Raw genomic sequence first — 16,807 nt, forward strand, 5'->3', positions numbered from 1 at the left:
CACAATTCGCCTAACATTCCTGCATCGAATATCGGAGTTTCGGAGAACGGTAAGATATATACAACGTCTGAAATGACGTCAGTGGGCTTTGGCCTGACCGAGCATGCTATCTCCCTCGGTCGGAAGATCTTCCTTTTCGGCCGCCACTAACAACGTTAAAATTCCTTCTTTTTTATTTTCTCTTTTTTGTATAATTTTGTGTCTTTTGCGTATGTGATTTTAATTTCCTTTCTTTGTTTTGTAACGTGTAATTTATTATTGTAGTGTAATGCTGTGTCATATTGTTGAATAAACGTTATTATTATTAATATTAGTATGGATTAAATATATGTATATAATATATCCGACGAACGAATACTATTTATCACGTCTTAATTTTTCGTACCAGAACTTTCGAAATGGAACATTCACACAGTCAATATTTTTTTATGTTATCTTTCACGAGCAAAGCTTACAATTAATCGGCACACATTCAAACAAGAGTTTAACATTTTAGTTTATGACCGAACTCTGTAATTTACGTCTTCATCTTTTAATCCGGACAGAAAGAATGAGCACACATTCATATGGCTTTTATTCCCATCTAGTATGATCGAACTGTGCAGTTTCATCGGTGCGTGTGTCGGACTTAGAAACTCGAGTTACGGGAGTAAATAATTGAGCGGCCCTGACCGGCGAAGTACTCAATAAATCTGGCCCCTCTTATGTAGGTGAAAGTCAACGGGCGAGTGATTGGAATGGACTTTCCTGCTACATTAAGGTTTCTAGTTTGCTCAAGGTACAATGTTTATGAACCTGGAGCATGTATGATCATTATCCAGGAAAATGTATATTATTGTTACGTGCTAGGGTTCGAGGATTTGGAGAGAAAGACCTGGTGACTCTCTTGAAGACTTTATTAACACTGCACTAAACACTAGGCCACAACACTTAGCACTAAGTCCAAACACTAATCACTAGGTCCAATCACTAAGCACTATCACTGTCCTAGGTTGTAGCCAAGTCGCAGGTTTCACTGGTTCACTCACTATTGATCACTTGAGGTCACTCCGAAATCACCTCGAAGATCGCTCAGATCGAACTGACTCGGACCTGCGGCTTTTTTATAAGTTTCGCTCGTTTGACGCTAGATGGCACTATATGTCCGTGACATTATGTTACATTAAATAATTAATTGAATATAAACAAAAACATTAAACGCTTAATGACACATTAAATAGTCACAATTCAACAGTAAATACAGCCGACTACGTATTTGGCATTATTTCATTTGATACCCCACACGACAGTGTCAAGATTTTTTTACTTCTCACTTTTTGTCCCTTAAAGGGCGCTGTAGCCATTTCAAAGTGACGTCATGGTTCTGAGGTAATATTACATGCATATTATACACAATATATTATAGGTTTGCATGTAGGAAAATCATTACTTTTTTTCTTCACCGTAGTTGAAGTCTTGAGTGGATGAACACGATAACTAACAGTAAAATAATCGGCCAAGTGCAAGTCGGACTCGCGCACGAAGGGTTCCGTACCATTATAATTAGGGTAAAATTAGTGTTTTTTGTATGGGAGCCCCTCTTATAAAGTTAACATAAAACTAAAGATTGTGTGAAAAAATCAAGTACCTACCTGTTGATATTATTGACTAGCTGTTGCCCGCGACTTCGTCCACATGGACTTCAGTTTATGGCGCGCGGTGTCAACATAATTGTTGTCTAAAACTTTTTAAAACCCTAGTACCCCTTAAATCAAAATACCCAAAAACAGCCGTGCAGTGTGCACATAATATTTCATTATTTAAAATTAAACTTTATTTATGCCTTTTAAAGCTTATTTAGCCCCCCGTTACACAACTTTACCCATAAACTATAGTTTATCATTGATAGGTTTAAGGTTACGTCACTGCATAGATAAAGTATTGAGTAGTGAGTTATATAAAAGCGTGTGCACATAATATTTCATTATTAAAGAATTGAAAAATGTAAAGAATCTAAAGAATCGAAAAATGTAACTTGAGATTTTTTTAAACGGGCTTTGGCCCACCACACATTCCCACCACTGTATCTCCTGTGTCGCCAGGATCGACAGCGGCATCCAACCACGAAAACCCTTTGATATGATCTCATATCAAAGGGTTTTATGTAACTTGAGATGGTACCACCTCTTATAGAAACACGTAAGAGCAAGCAATAGCGCGATGGAGACGACTCTTAGCACCATCTGTTATGAATTTTTGGAACTAACTTAATTTGAACAAATTTACGCATTTTCACCCCCTTACAACCCCTTTTTCCAGTTAAAAAGTAGCCTATGTCCTTTCTCAGGCTTTAGACTACCTGTGTACAAAATTTCATTAGAATCGGTTCAGTAGTTTTGGCGAGAACTTGAAAGCGAGACAGACAAACAGAGATACTTTCGCATTTATAATATTAGTATATATATAGAGCAAAAAAGGCCAAAAAATCACGTGATATATAGACAGACAGACGGACGGACAATGAAGTCTCAGTAATAGGGTCTCGTTTTTGCCTTTTGGGTACGGAACCCTAAAAAATGAAGGCATTAAGGCCGAAAAATGATTTGAGATTAAAAAACTGTGCATTATATGTGTAGCCAGATATATCAGCCAGGTGATGAAGCAGATAAGTGACAAAGTTTTTTCAAATTATAAGGAAAAAATGAGTAAATATCCGTATGTTCCAAAATGTTAGTTATTGTGTTCTTGCACGAGCACTTCTTCGGTTATGTAAAGAGATAGCTCACGTGTTAATAATTGTGACTCGTGGAATGGTATTGGCAGGCAATCACAGAAATACTATAGCTAAATTGGCAAATTCATATCGTGATTGGCGTGTTATTATCTCAACGCTTTGTAGCAATAGAATACGAGAAACCAAATTGATCTATGTTTCTGAGAAAAATAATAAATGTGTTACGCGTCCATATTACTAATCGATGGACGTCTTTTTATTACGAAGCTATTGCATAGCATTTATCGCTCGCTTTAAGCGCGGCGACCAAATCAACAAATTGCGTAACGAAAAAGCCTAACACACCCCACTCCGACTACTGTGCCCAGCGGTGCAGAGTTGTCAAACTTCGGCACGGTGTTTGTGTGCGTGCGACTAGACGTATGCGAATTTTAATTGCATAAGTTGATAAAAATGTTATGCAACAGCTTTACCGCCGTTAGGCAGTACCTGGATCAGCTGACAGAATGATAGATACTTAATATGATTCTGCTTTGTAATCTCCAATCGTACAAAATATCCCATGGACCCAACTTCAACAACAATTAGTCTTATAAGGATATCATGGCAATTTGATGAAAATATTGTCTAGAGGCTCTAAAGCACAGGACGCAAGGTAGGTAGCTGTTTTCCAAAATGGCACCAGTGTCAATGATCATGATATGAATGAACAGCCGGTTTGATATTTTTTGTCACGTTCGGACGCCCGCCGGACAACCACAGTGCATACCTATCAAAAAGCTTCCGGCGAGTCCAAGTTTAGTACACAATGTATAGAGAGAACGAATTTCTTATCAGAAAAATTTCGTCGGACATGTCAGACACGTCAGAATAAATAAACTGACAGTATGCGGGAACAACAAAACATCTGAGCAGAGTGCGTTCCGAATGAGCAAAGTGCGAGAATTTTTCTGATCAGAAATTTCGATATTATACACAATACATAGGTACGTATTGTGTTTTACATATTGTGTTGTGTGGTGACAAAATAAAAATGTTCTTATTCTTATTCTTATAATGTGCGGCCGGGCTTAGGATTGCCTAAGCCCGGCCGCACCTTAAGTCCTTATGTTCATTGGAACATAAGGACTTAAGGAGCCTTTTAGAGCTATAGGTTGTTTTATTAAAACAAACAAGTTTACAACATCAGTATCATTTATTGAAAATTCCCATTGATATAAACGTGACATGGTATATGCACAGCGATTTTCCCTGACGGCCGCAATCAGAGAGATTTGATAACTTAAAACTTTAATTAAAGAGTTTAAGGGTCTGTTTCACCACTTCCTGATAAGTGCCGAATAGGTTATCCAGCACTTAACTTGACAGATGAAGTATGGACAATCTATCAAAAAAGTTGTGAATAGCATATTCGGCACTTTATCAGAAAGTGGTGAAACAGGCCCTAAGAGTAAATATAATATGCTGATGTTTTAAATCTTCATGAAATTAAAGTCATGAAATCTCTCTATGTGCGGCTGTAAATGAACGAATTCTTAACATTACGAATATTTACATGATGCTTATAGCCAAATACCAAAACTGTCAATTAATCAGAACTTCCCATAACGTTATCCCAGATCTTCTATCGGGATGATAGGGGGCAGCGTGTAACTTGGAAACTATATATTAGTTTTCAAATTAGACGCTGTGTAGTTTCAGTAACATTTCAAGCAATTTATAATCCAAATTATCACGGGCGTATATATAGGGGGTGGTCCCTAACGTAAAAAAGCAGCCAAGTGCGAGTTGGAATCGCCCATGGAGGGTTCCGCAGCAGCAAATAGGCAATGTGCTTAGGAAATCAAAAATATTTTTTTATACATGTACCGCACCGATTTTAATCGGCGAGTCACAATATTATATTATTATTGTCGAAATTGGACAAGTAAGATGGATAGTAATGGGGGGGGGGGCGGACCCCCAGGACACCCCCCTTATATACGCCCATGCACATTATACATTTTTATCTAACAATGCATGGCCAAATAAGAGTGTGTGGGACCATAACATATTTTTTTTATGAAATAAGGGGGCAAACGAGCAAACGGGTCACCTGATGGAAAGCAACTTCCGTCGCCCATGGACACTCGCAGCATCAGAAGAGCTGCAAGTGCGTTGCCGGCCTTATAAGAGGGAATAGGGTAATAGGGGAGGGTAGGGAAGGGAAGGGAAGGGAATAGTTGAGGGTAGGGAAGGGAATAGGGTAGGGGTTAGGGGATTGGGCCTCCGGTAAACTCACTCACTCGGCGAAATACAGCGCAAGCGCTGTTTCACGCCGGTTTTCTGTGAGAACGTGGTATTTATCCGGTCGAGCCGGCCCATTCGTGTCGAAGCATGGCTCTCCCACGTATAAAATTAACCAAATTATTTAGTTTTTAACTACCTAGGTCCTAGATTTTGAATACTTCATCTTTCTATAACCTGGATTTATATACCTCCGTCCGACCGCGTCCGAACGCACCCGAACGCGCGGTTTGGCGGCTACATCGCGAAATCACAAGTAGATGTTACCTATATACAGCGTGACCGTGCCGTAATAAATCCTTACATAATAATTATTATAGTTGCTTGCGATCTCGCGGTGTAACGGCCAAAACGTGCGTTTGGGCAGCATATAAATAAAGCCTTATGGCACATGGGTTTAAAAGAACTGCGGAATACGAAATGAAGCCTTTTGCAAGCCAGTGTAAATGACTGACATATACTCTGTCGACCAATATTACAATAAGACCCTTTTAACATAATCGGATATGATATATTATATATCGGAATCGAATTGGATAAAATACAGCGCTTGTACGAATGTACATAAAATGGCACTAACAAATAAGCTTTGAAAAGGTTTCATTTTATAGTAAGCTCTATCTAGTAGACATCGTCACAATATTATTATCTTTAAGTGATCAGAGAAAATAAATTGAATAGTAATACACTTTAATAATTAGGTTAGCTTAATATGCTTTGGTACACTGCAGTTTTTCTTTGGCATTCGCTTGATTTTCGTTACTAGTTCACAAACTTTTTAATTTGTTCAGCTAATACAGTGTTGTATTGAGTGTGCGATATTTTATAATGAAAAGAAAATTAGGTAACGATAATATTTTAAGAGTGTAATATAATTATCACTTTATTTAATGTTAATGAATAATTTATTATGATCTCAATTTTAAAATTGACTGTACCATATAAATCCTCATAGACTCATTTCACGGAAATTTCAGAACTTTCAGTCCAATTTTTTGATATTTTGAATATCGAGGCTAAAATATTATATTACATTAAATTGTTTTAGGCCATTAACTATTTACACTTTGTACAATATTAAGCCGGCCGTATACACTCGTTTTTCGTATGCGAGTTCCGATTTAGTTCTCCGTATTCGGAATTCCATGAGACTAGCGCAAACGTTGGTGGCTTGAACTTAAAACGTACGTGCGGAATTCGTTCCGTTTGGAAAAAAAGAACGTGTGCGCCAGGTAATGTATTTTCTAATTCACTAATTCCAAGCATTCGGATTTCCGAATACGAAAAACGAACTCGGAATTCGAATTCGCAAAACGTGTGTATGCGGCCAGCCTTAACATCTATAAGTAAAATTAAATTGGATAAACATAAATGCGAACTTGTCAAACCTGTTTGTTAATACATACGTAATTGTATCCAACCGAGGGTCTAATTCCATTAGAGGGTCTAATTTGTTGCTTCGATCCCTGGATTGTCATGTACAGAGTTATGCGAAGTTTACCACGACATTAATCGGAAAATTTGCAATAGATCTATACTAATAATATTATAATAAGTGTGTATCTCTGTCTGTATTTAACCTCTTCAAGCCCAAACCACTGAACCGATTTTGCTGAAATTTGGTATTGAGATTCTTTGAGTCCCGGAAAAGAACATAGGATAATTTTCAGGTTTAGACAAGTTTGCATTTTTGATTTTACATCGATTACTAAAAACTTTTCACACAAAGCTTTACAGCCGCACTAAGAGACGAATATTAATTACTTTTTTTTTTATGAAATAAAGGGGGCAAATGAGCAAACGGGTCACCTGATGGAAAGCAACTTCCGTCGCCCATGGATACTCGCAGCATCTAAATCTTTCCTCTTAAAAGGTCGGCAACGCACTTGCAGCTCGCAAGTGCGTTGCCGACCTTTTAAGAGGGAACAGGGTAATAGGGGAGGGTAAGGAAGGAAAGGGAAGGGAATAGGGGAGGGTAGAGAAGGGAAGGGAAGGGAGTAGGGGAGGTTAGGGAAGGGAATAGGGGAGGGGATTGGGCCTCCGGTAAACTCACTCACTCAGCGAAACACAGCGCAAGCGCTGTTTCACGCCGGTTTTCTGTGAGAACGTGGTATTTCTCCGGTCGAGCCGGCCCATTCGTGCCGAAGCATGGCTCTTACACGTATAAATGGCTCTCTCACGTATTTACTTAATTGTAATTAAATGTTTATTTTGACGTTTTAAGCCCCATACATTATCTGTCAAACTCTTCATTAAATTGAAGTTCGTCATTATATGTCTCTGAATGCGGCCGTTGGAATATATTAATTTTTTGCAATAATTTGTTTCTTTAAATCATTTTATGCCAATTTACTGTGCAGATTCTTCTTAAATTTTATAACAACAATATCTCAGCGATACCTGTAACAAATTAGTTTAACTATTAAATGCGGGGAAGCGGGTGCGGAGAGTGACTTTCGACTAATGAGAGAATGATACGATTCAATGAGAAATATCTATAATATCAGCGAAAATGTATTGTAAGGAGTCGATTTGACGTCGCGCGACCGCTTGCAGGTTAAAAAAACAGTAAATAATCTGTGTTTCAATGTGAATCGTCATTTAAAGAGTACAATTGTGATTGCCAGAACGCGTTGTGGCGGTTTTCATTAGAGCCACAACGCGAATTTCACGTCGTGGCTGTTTCACCGTGACCACAACGCGTTGTGACTTGTGAGCTATTTTTCCGCTCACAGAGTATTTTCGGTCTTTGGGAGTAACATATTATTATATAAATAAAAAAATATTTTAAATTTTGTAAGTGTCTAAACACACTAGGCCGAAGTTATGCGGCGGAAATTCCCTATGATTACTCTTGCAATGTATTTGAAATTACCGATGACACACTATTCCGTCGCGTACCGTCCGTATATTGTATGCGTTTGACATTGCTGGCGTAATGATGCGGAATTTCCGTCGCGTAACTTCGGCCTAGTGTGTTTATACACTTACTGCCGCACTCAGAGTGGAACATTTTTATTTAATTATTTAATTGTAATTAATTCAAAATTTTGACATAAGGGGCATACATTATCTGTCAAAGTCTTCATTAAATTGAAGGTTAATCATAATTAATAATGTCTCTGAGTACGGCGGTTAGTGTCACTAAACTCCAGAACGGCTGAACCGATTTGGCTAGTTTTGTTTTCGTGGAAGTCAAGGGAAGGTTTGTTGGGAAAATTTAGAAGTTAAGTGTTCGAAGTTCACGTGTCATACTTACATCAATTTAACAATATTTGAGCCAGCGCTAGCGCAGCGTGTAGCGTGTACGCCATACCTAGAAAATAAATTTAGTTAGATAATACAAGATTTTCCTATTAATATATAAATATTTTGGATGGTATTCAAACAGGATGTAGGTATAAAACATTTCACCAAAAGGTAAAAAAATAGCACTGGCGATAGTACTTGTTTTGGCCAAGAGTAAAATGCACTTGAATGACATTGTCACAATGTTAAGCAGGAACCACGATAGTTATATTACGTTGCGTGAATCTCTTTTTATTAGTAAGGGAATATGACAAAAAGGATTATTTACAAATGAAATTAAGGGGCTGTTTCATTACTTACTGATAAGTGCCGGATGGGCTATCCACAATTTATCTGACAAGACTCCAAACTCTATATCTGTCAGATAAGTTGTAGATAGCCTATCCGGCACTTATCAGTAAGTGGAAAAAAGTTCCTTAATCACTGGCTATAAAAAAAAAAAACCTTTTAAAGTTCCAAGTAAATACGAGTCAGGGCGATTAAAGTGCTTATCAACAGTCGGGCCGTTCCTACTTCTACTCTTTACGGCTTCCTTTTACTTCTGAATGTATTCGCTTACTTGTCGAGGTACGATAATTTTTTATAGGAATTTATTTATGTAACTCCAATAAATTTTATGAAAATATAAGACGTAAAATGTTACAAGTTAAATTATTCAGTTTAATTATCAAGGAAAAGTAATATAAATCATAGAATAAGGAATTATGTCGATTTAACTTGTAAAAAATTACTTAAAATTTCCACATGACTAAGCAGAAATTATTGTCAGCAACGTATTTTTTTACGTTACAATAGATTCTAGAGTGTTTTATAGATTATAGATAACCGTAGTCCGTAGTTTTTAATTACTATTTCAGAGTGCTTAGTCAAGTTGAAGTCGCTAGTTTCGATAGCGAAATTAGGTGTCAAAACTGTATGGCGCTTGCAAATTGCAATTCTTTATTGCAATTTGCAAGCGCCATGACACTCAGCGATGCGTTCCCATACATTTTTGACAACTAATTCAGCTTTCAGCTTTCAGCTCTTCTGATGCTGCGAGTGTCCATGGGCAATGGATGTTGCTTTCCATCAGGTGACCCGTTTGCTCGTTTGCCCCCTTGTGAATGAAAATATATTTTTTTTTTATCTATTTTTATGGGGGTTTTTGCCAATAGACATGTCAACCCCATCGTATCCGCCTTAATGAAATTCACTCATCAACTTCCAGCAATAAATTGTAAACAGCCAAAGCTGCATTAGATCTAGGCATGTGCAAACAACTCAGAATCCATCCCACATCTAAAATATTTATATTAAATTGGTTGATGAGTAAATTTCTTTTACTTCTATACTTGACACATTCCATCAAAACATGCCAGACATCATCTATTTTATTACAATTTTCACAGATAGCCGAATCTTCTATCTTCATTAAAAATGCAAATGATTTTGATAGAATGTGTCCTGAACGGATTCTTAAGGATGTTTTTAACAATTTTCTACTTATGTTACTATCTGCAAACCAAGGGATATGAAGAGGCTCACATTGGATTGTTTTATACCATATTCCTTTTGTTTTACATCTCTCATCAAAATATTCTTTCCACAAAGATAATGTTTTGTTTTTAAATTTTGATAGCAATTCAGAATAAAAAGGTTTTATAATTAATTCACTTCCAGACGAACATGCTTCTTTTGCCAATTGATCTGCCTCTTCATTACCTGGTAATCCGATATGAGACGGGACCCACTGTAACTTTAAATCAATTTGTCTATTATCACATTCATAAATACATCCCAGAATGTTATCCCTCGTAATCCCATCGCACATCGGACGATATGTTGTAGTGCACTCTTACTATCTGACATAATTACAATTTTTCTCAAATTACTTTCAATAGCATATTTTAGAGATTCATAAATACCAATTAACTCTAATGACATAATTGAAACTTTTCCTATCACTTTAAACATAAAACTTTGATCATTTGCTGGATCATAGATTCCTACGCCTCGTGCAGAACTACTTTTAGAGCCATCTGTAAATAATTTATGCCATGATCTATATTTATCTGCTATTTCGTCTTGAATTATACATTTTAAATTATTTGGAATGAAATAATTCATAAAAAAAAAAAAAAACTTCAATTTGTTATCAAAACAAGCGAATTCAACTGGACTAAGCACTTTGCTTAGGCTCAAATCACACCGAAAGGGCAGCGCAGCGGCGAGCATTTTTAGTGTCATATGATTTTAAAAATTTTCTTATTAAAATAAAAAATAAAATAAAAAATATTTTATTTCTGAGTAAAGAATAAAATTTCTTCAGAATGTCTACCAGATGCCTACCACCGGTTCGGGAACTACCTCGGCGAGAAGAACCGGCGTAAGAAATTCGCATCGTAATACATAGTATCGTTTGAGAGACTTGGAAAGTTTCCTGACAATACCTACACGGCGCGGTGGCGGCGCGTGGGCAGTCTGTAATGAAGATAAAGTTTAAAATCGTAATATGACACTGAAAATGCTCGCCGCTGCGTTTTGGTGTGATTCGAGCCTTAGTCTTGCAGGCTTAGCATGCTAAGCATGGCCACCATAGAAGCGGTTTCTTTTTACGGAATAATAGACAAAGTGACAGTAAGACAAAGGGAATCCGCTGCTTTGTCACTAAAATGTGTATGCCCATTCTTTCCCGTTTCGAATGTTGTTATACTAAGCCTCATATTATGTGTTATTGTAACTTACCAGGTAAACCCGCTGCTGCGGCAAGCTGCATGTCAGCTGCTGTTGGTAATTCTGGCGTTGTGCTGATTGGACCTGGTAGCATAAATATTGTTATTTGTTTAGACCAGTATTTTTCAACTTTTTAAATCATTTTTTTTTATGAAATAAGGGGGCAAACGAGCAAACGGGTCACCTGATGGAAAGCAACTTCCGTCGCCCATGGACACTTGCAGCATCAGAAGAGCTGCATGTGCGTTGCCGGCTTTTTAAGAGGGAATAGGGTAATAGGGGAGGGTAGGGAAGGGAAGGGAATAGGGGAGGGTAGGACAGGGAATAGGGTAGGGGATTGGGCCTCCGGTAAACTCACTCACTCGGCGAAACACAGCGCAAGCGCTGTTTCACGCCGGTTTTCTGTGAGAACGTGGTATTTATCCGGTCGAGCCGGCCCATTCGTGCCGAAGCATGGCTCTCCCACGTATATATGTGAAAAAATATGCGACGTTTTGTATGAAAAAATATTTCGCGACTAGCGTTTTTGCGTGAAGAATATTCTTTTGTTAAAATTTTCCTAATTAATATATTAATCTTTTTCACCTTTATTGATTTTTTACATAAACAGTTCTCTAGACCTCTGGCGGCTCCCCACAGTTTGAAAAACACTGATTTAGAGTAATCTTAGGCGTAAGGATTAAAAACAAGTTTAAACAAAAGGTTTTGCTCCCGGAGCTTCAGAATGAAACTTGAACAATAAAGAACTTAGAAACTTCTTCGTTTTGCGATTGTTCGATAAGTAACAATTTTGTACGAATTGTTTCATTTATATATTTATAAGAGTACTCGGTAAAGTATATCTCCATACTAATACTGTAAATGCGAAAGTATGTATGTCTGTCTGTTTGTCTGTCTGTTACCTTTTCACGCTCAAGCCGTTCAACCGATTTTGATGAAATTTGGCATGGAGATACTTTGAGTCCCGGGAAAAGAGCTAGGATACTTTTTATCCCTAGAAAATGTGTCATTGTCGTTATACGAATTTTCGATCAGGTCACGTGCGTAACGTAAAAACATTTTATGCCCTTCCCTCAAAATTGAGCATCCGCTTTTTTTTTTTTATGAAATAAGGGGGCAAACGAGCAAACGGGTCACCTGATGGAAAGCAACTTCCGTCGCCCATGGACACTCGCAGCATCAGAAGAGCTGCAAGTGCGTTGCCGGCCTTTTAAGAGGGAATAGGGTAATAGGGGAGGATAGGGAAGGGAAGGGAAAGGAATAGTTGAGGGTAGGGAAGGGAATAGGGTAGGGGTTAGGGGATTGGGCCTCCGGTAAACTCACTCACTCGGCGAAACACAGCGCAAGCGCTGTTTCACGCCGGTTTTCTGTGAGAACGTGGTATTTATCCGGTCGAGCCGGCCCATTCGTGCCGAAGCATGGCTCTCCCACGAATACGCTTACGAAGTTTTCACTTCAAAAGTTCAAAGAGTTAGTTCTGTTTACTCTGCTACCTATAACTATGTCAATCTACAATGTACAAATCTTTTTTAGTTGATCTCTTAATCGTCAACGTAATTTTTTGCGCTCCAGAATCATTTCATCTTGAGGTAGGTGTACAATTAAGTACGATATCCATTCGTTTCCAAACCATTTTCTTAATGTGTTTTATTGAGCAAAAGGGTTTTATTTATTTTGGATTTCCCATTACCGGGTTCCTCAAACACGGTTAATGTAACGTGAAATTTTTCGGAGCCTCTAGATGTCTGTGCACACAACCGCCGTCTGATAAAAATGGAGGAGACTAAATAAATGTTTTGATATAATTTGCGGTCTCTTATGAATTCCTAAATTATTACCGTTTGATAAAAAAGGCGTTGAGTCACTTAAATTATTCATAAAAAAATATAACCACCCGAGCTTAGAGCCTCTGCCTTTTTATGAGTGGATTAAAAAGTAATATCTGTTGATATAATAATCGGGATTAACCCGATACGATCTGTGAGAGATCAGGGCCCGTACCACGAAACGGTTTTGAGACTCAAACAATCGTACGAGAATGTTGCATCCTACACTAAAAAACTTAAAATGACGTTGTTAGAGCAGGACGCGGCATTCTCGTCCGACTGTTTGAGTCTCAAAACGTTTTCGTAGTAGACCGACATGCTCTACATTGTTGGTTATTCCGACGCTGGAACCAAACCAACGACGTTTTTGTGCACTGGGGGAATGCTTTCACGCATCCCCGGGTCTGGGGAGGACCACCGAGGTATGTTGGACTCCCCGGGCGGACGTAAGATCCACACCCGGGACTACCCTCTAAAACCCCAACGGTGTTCCTGCTCCGGAAGGTGGAACTACGGGAAAGCGTGATACACGACCGCAGCACCAAACCCACGACCTGACTTAAAACCCAAGCTCCAAATGGAGGCGTTATTATTATTTATCAGGTCGTTTAAATTCAAAGGCCTCGTAACGAATACCTCACCTACACTCATTGTTCCTCGCGAAACATAATGCCTGCCGTTAGCGTAATGTTCAGTCATTTGCCTTTATCTCGGCCGTTCACGTAAAAAATATTAATACTTGCCCCTTGCCACTGTGAGATTTTAATTAAAATTAACATTTATTGGGCTGTTTGTTTTAACTGTTATTGTTTATTACGAGTCTTAATGGAATTTAACATTGTTTTAATAAATGAGGAGATTAATTTATTATTTTAATACGTGCAAACTATTAGCAATTTACAGCCCCTAGTAATATAGACATGTATTTACACAACATGGTCTGTAATAGTCTTTGTTTAATTCAATGACATAGGTAGCAATGCGAACCTTTATTTATCCTTCTCTCGACGATTGAACTTGATGAGTAACCCTTATCTTCTCTATCTATCATATATCTATCTCAGTGGCACAATTTTAAAATTGTCATCTTTTGATTTATGGTCTCAACTCTCAAACAAGTTCCGAATCTGATTAAATGATTTCGCATTTTATTAGCACGTACGCGCCGAACGCGCCGCATTTCGTGTGCTATGCGGTGCGTTCGACGCGTACGGTGCTAAATGAATGTGCGAATAGCTTTAAATTGCCAACTGTCACTGCAATATTATTCGCTGAGAATTTCATGACGCCTACCCAACGTTGGGTACGTCATCAGGCATTTGAAATTAAAGGTTGTCTGTATGTACGTCTATCTGTTTTTCACGCTCAAACAACTGAACTGATTTAGGTAAAATTCAACATAGACATACTTTGAGAAAGCGGAGTGACATCATCTAGTTAAGCATAGTTTTATTTTCACCTGGGTAGTAAATAGCCTCCTTCCTCACGACGTAGTTGGCTTCTGCTATCCGCAGCGTACACACAAACGCAGCGGGTGACGGCAGGTCTGCGTCTCGCAGCGTTACCATGGCAACGGCGGAGTACCGGTCTCCGACCAGCTCCGTGGTCTGGTTCACGCCTTCCAGACGCCTAGAAGAACGTTAATAGAGATTGAATAGAGAAAACTTGAATACTAGACAAGACGTGTTTTAAGTCGTTAGGCTTTAGAGTCAGTCCACACGGCATGTTGCGTCAGTGTTGCGACAACACGCGACGCAGCGCTGCCGTTGCATACAAACATGCAATGTTTTACATACAAACAAGGTGTTCACACACCGTGCTGCGTCGTCTCAACGCACACATGACGGACAGCAGCCCCCGAAACGAAGCGAGTGTTGACGTTAAAACTGCTTCGTAATAACGCTGCGATGATGCAGCGCCCGTGTGGCCGGCTATGCGTCAAACGGCAGCGCTGCATCGACGCAACGTTGACGCAACGCACCGTGTGGACTGGCTCTTAGGGCGCGTAAGGACGTGCGCGTAGTGAAATTTGAAATGCTATAGCAGAACACCTGCTTGTCCGAACGCGCCCTTAGAGTGTAACATAGAATAATGAAACTTTTGAATATAATATTTTTATTTCAATAAAGATTCGTTTGTTGTATTCGAACCGAACATTTGCAGCGACAAATATTATCCTATGTCTTTTCCCGGGCCTTAAAGCATGTCCATACCAAATTTCATTTTTAAATAGGTTTAGCGGTTTAGGCGTAAATAGGTTACAGACACACCATCTGGCGCCACCGGGTAAAAAAAACAACCATAAATAAATATTTGGAAATTTTTCACTCTTTGAATAATTAATTCACAGCTGCTTCAAAATGTAAATTTATTATCAAACAAAACGCATTCACAAAATAATGAGTATTACTTTTAATATTAATCGTTTTCCGTTAACCACTTTATTTTATAATTGCGATATTTAATTCGTAATGTGGGACCGCAAATGTGAAAACCAGACGTGACAAAAGTGCATCAGCCATCAGCTCTAATTAATGCCAAAGTAAGCTTTTGACAACGCATATTTTTACTAATTTTACAAATGTGAAAGTGTGTCTGTCCGTCTGTTATCTCTTCACATTTTTAAATGAGTGAATCCATTGAGATTTTTGGTTCGGAGATTCAAAAGTTTTCGTTGCGGAAAAATATTTCCCGTACGATAAACGAATTTAGACGCAACGGAGTTATGAGCGCCATGTAGTAATAATATTATAGAATCTTTTATTAGAAGAAATTAAAATAATCGGCCACCATTCGGTACCATTGTAGAGCAAAAATAGTAAAAAATTGTGTATTTTATTTAAATTTTATTATTAATTATTAAAGTATAAATACAGCTGAGTATTTTGTGCACATTTCAAGTGCCTACTATTATTTTAAACAAGGATCAATATATCAAAATTTGGCAGGAAGGTTTAATTGCACCCTGTATACAAGAATTGCCCGTTTAAAGATATAAGATAAGATATCTTTCTTTAATGTGAAAGACGTGAAATATAATATTATGACATGTAATAATATCTTGGGTAAGTTCCTAAATTTAGACCAGTATCGATCAGTGCATATTATGAAGTCTAGAATCAATGCCATACTATTGTTTCGTTCCGTAATATGCGCCAGTGCATTAAATTACATATTTGATTTTATTGGGATGTTACCATAATACGCCACACTTGTTTTTGACGTGGGAGAGCCATGCTTCGGCACGAATGGACCGGCTCGACCGGAGAAATACCACGGGCCCACAGAAAACCGGCGTGAAACAGCGCTTGCGCTGTGTTTCGCCGAGTGAGTGAGTTTACCGGAGGCCCAATTCCCTACCCTTTTCCCTTCCCTACCCTCTCCTATTACCTTCCCTACCCTCCCCTATTACCCTATTCCCTCCTAAAAGGCCGGCAACGCACCTTCTGATGCTGCGAGTGTCCATGGGCGACGAAAATTGCTTTCCATCAGGTGACCCGTTTGCTCGTTTTGGCAATCTGCAGTTTTCATACTAAATTCATATCCGCAATATAACACGGACCGCTCGAGCAGTTCTTGAGCGGTCCTTCTGAGTCTCTAGAGAAGTCGGTCCCGACTGCAACTTGCGGTCCATCTATGGCCGGCGTTACGTACTGTGTTTAGGGGTAAGTACCTGTCAGGCGTAGAAAGTGTGAGGATGGGCGCGGGGAAGGCGCCATCGGCCGCGCAGATCACATTGACGGTGTCGTCATCAGTCTTGTTCTGGATCAGACGGAAACTCGTCTCCGGCGCTAAAAAAAAAGAAAAAACATGTGACTACTCGTGTCCTTAAGCGAATAGCACACAAATTGGATTTCTGGATGTATCGCCAAAATCTTGCATCGCGTTATCAAATTGTGGCGGTACCCACAATTAGCCTCACAATCCTGCATCGCACTATCGAAGTTTCTGAGAACGGCAA

At 38.7% G+C, this 16,807-nt stretch overlaps 1 protein-coding gene across 1 annotated transcript in view; it reads right to left on the reverse strand.

Moving 5' to 3' along the window:
* Positions 1 to 7,285: 7,285 nt before the first annotated feature.
* LOC121728900 overlaps positions 7,286 to 16,807 on the reverse strand; it is a 44,781-nt gene continuing 35,259 nt past the window's right edge. Inside the window, exons 3-7 of the mRNA XM_042117222.1 lie at positions 16,520 to 16,637; positions 14,306 to 14,475; positions 11,033 to 11,104; positions 8,259 to 8,315; positions 7,286 to 7,399 (exon numbers count right to left, since the gene is read on the reverse strand). Coding sequence (XP_041973156.1) covers positions 8,260 to 8,315; positions 11,033 to 11,104; positions 14,306 to 14,475; positions 16,520 to 16,637 — 416 coding nt within the window. The 3' untranslated portion in view covers positions 7,286 to 7,399; position 8,259. The remainder of the gene's footprint in view (positions 7,400 to 8,258; positions 8,316 to 11,032; positions 11,105 to 14,305; positions 14,476 to 16,519; positions 16,638 to 16,807) is intronic.

This window comes from Aricia agestis, chromosome 7 (assembly GCF_905147365.1).
Source record: "Aricia agestis chromosome 7, ilAriAges1.1, whole genome shotgun sequence".
NCBI lineage: Eukaryota > Metazoa > Arthropoda > Insecta > Lepidoptera > Lycaenidae > Aricia > Aricia agestis.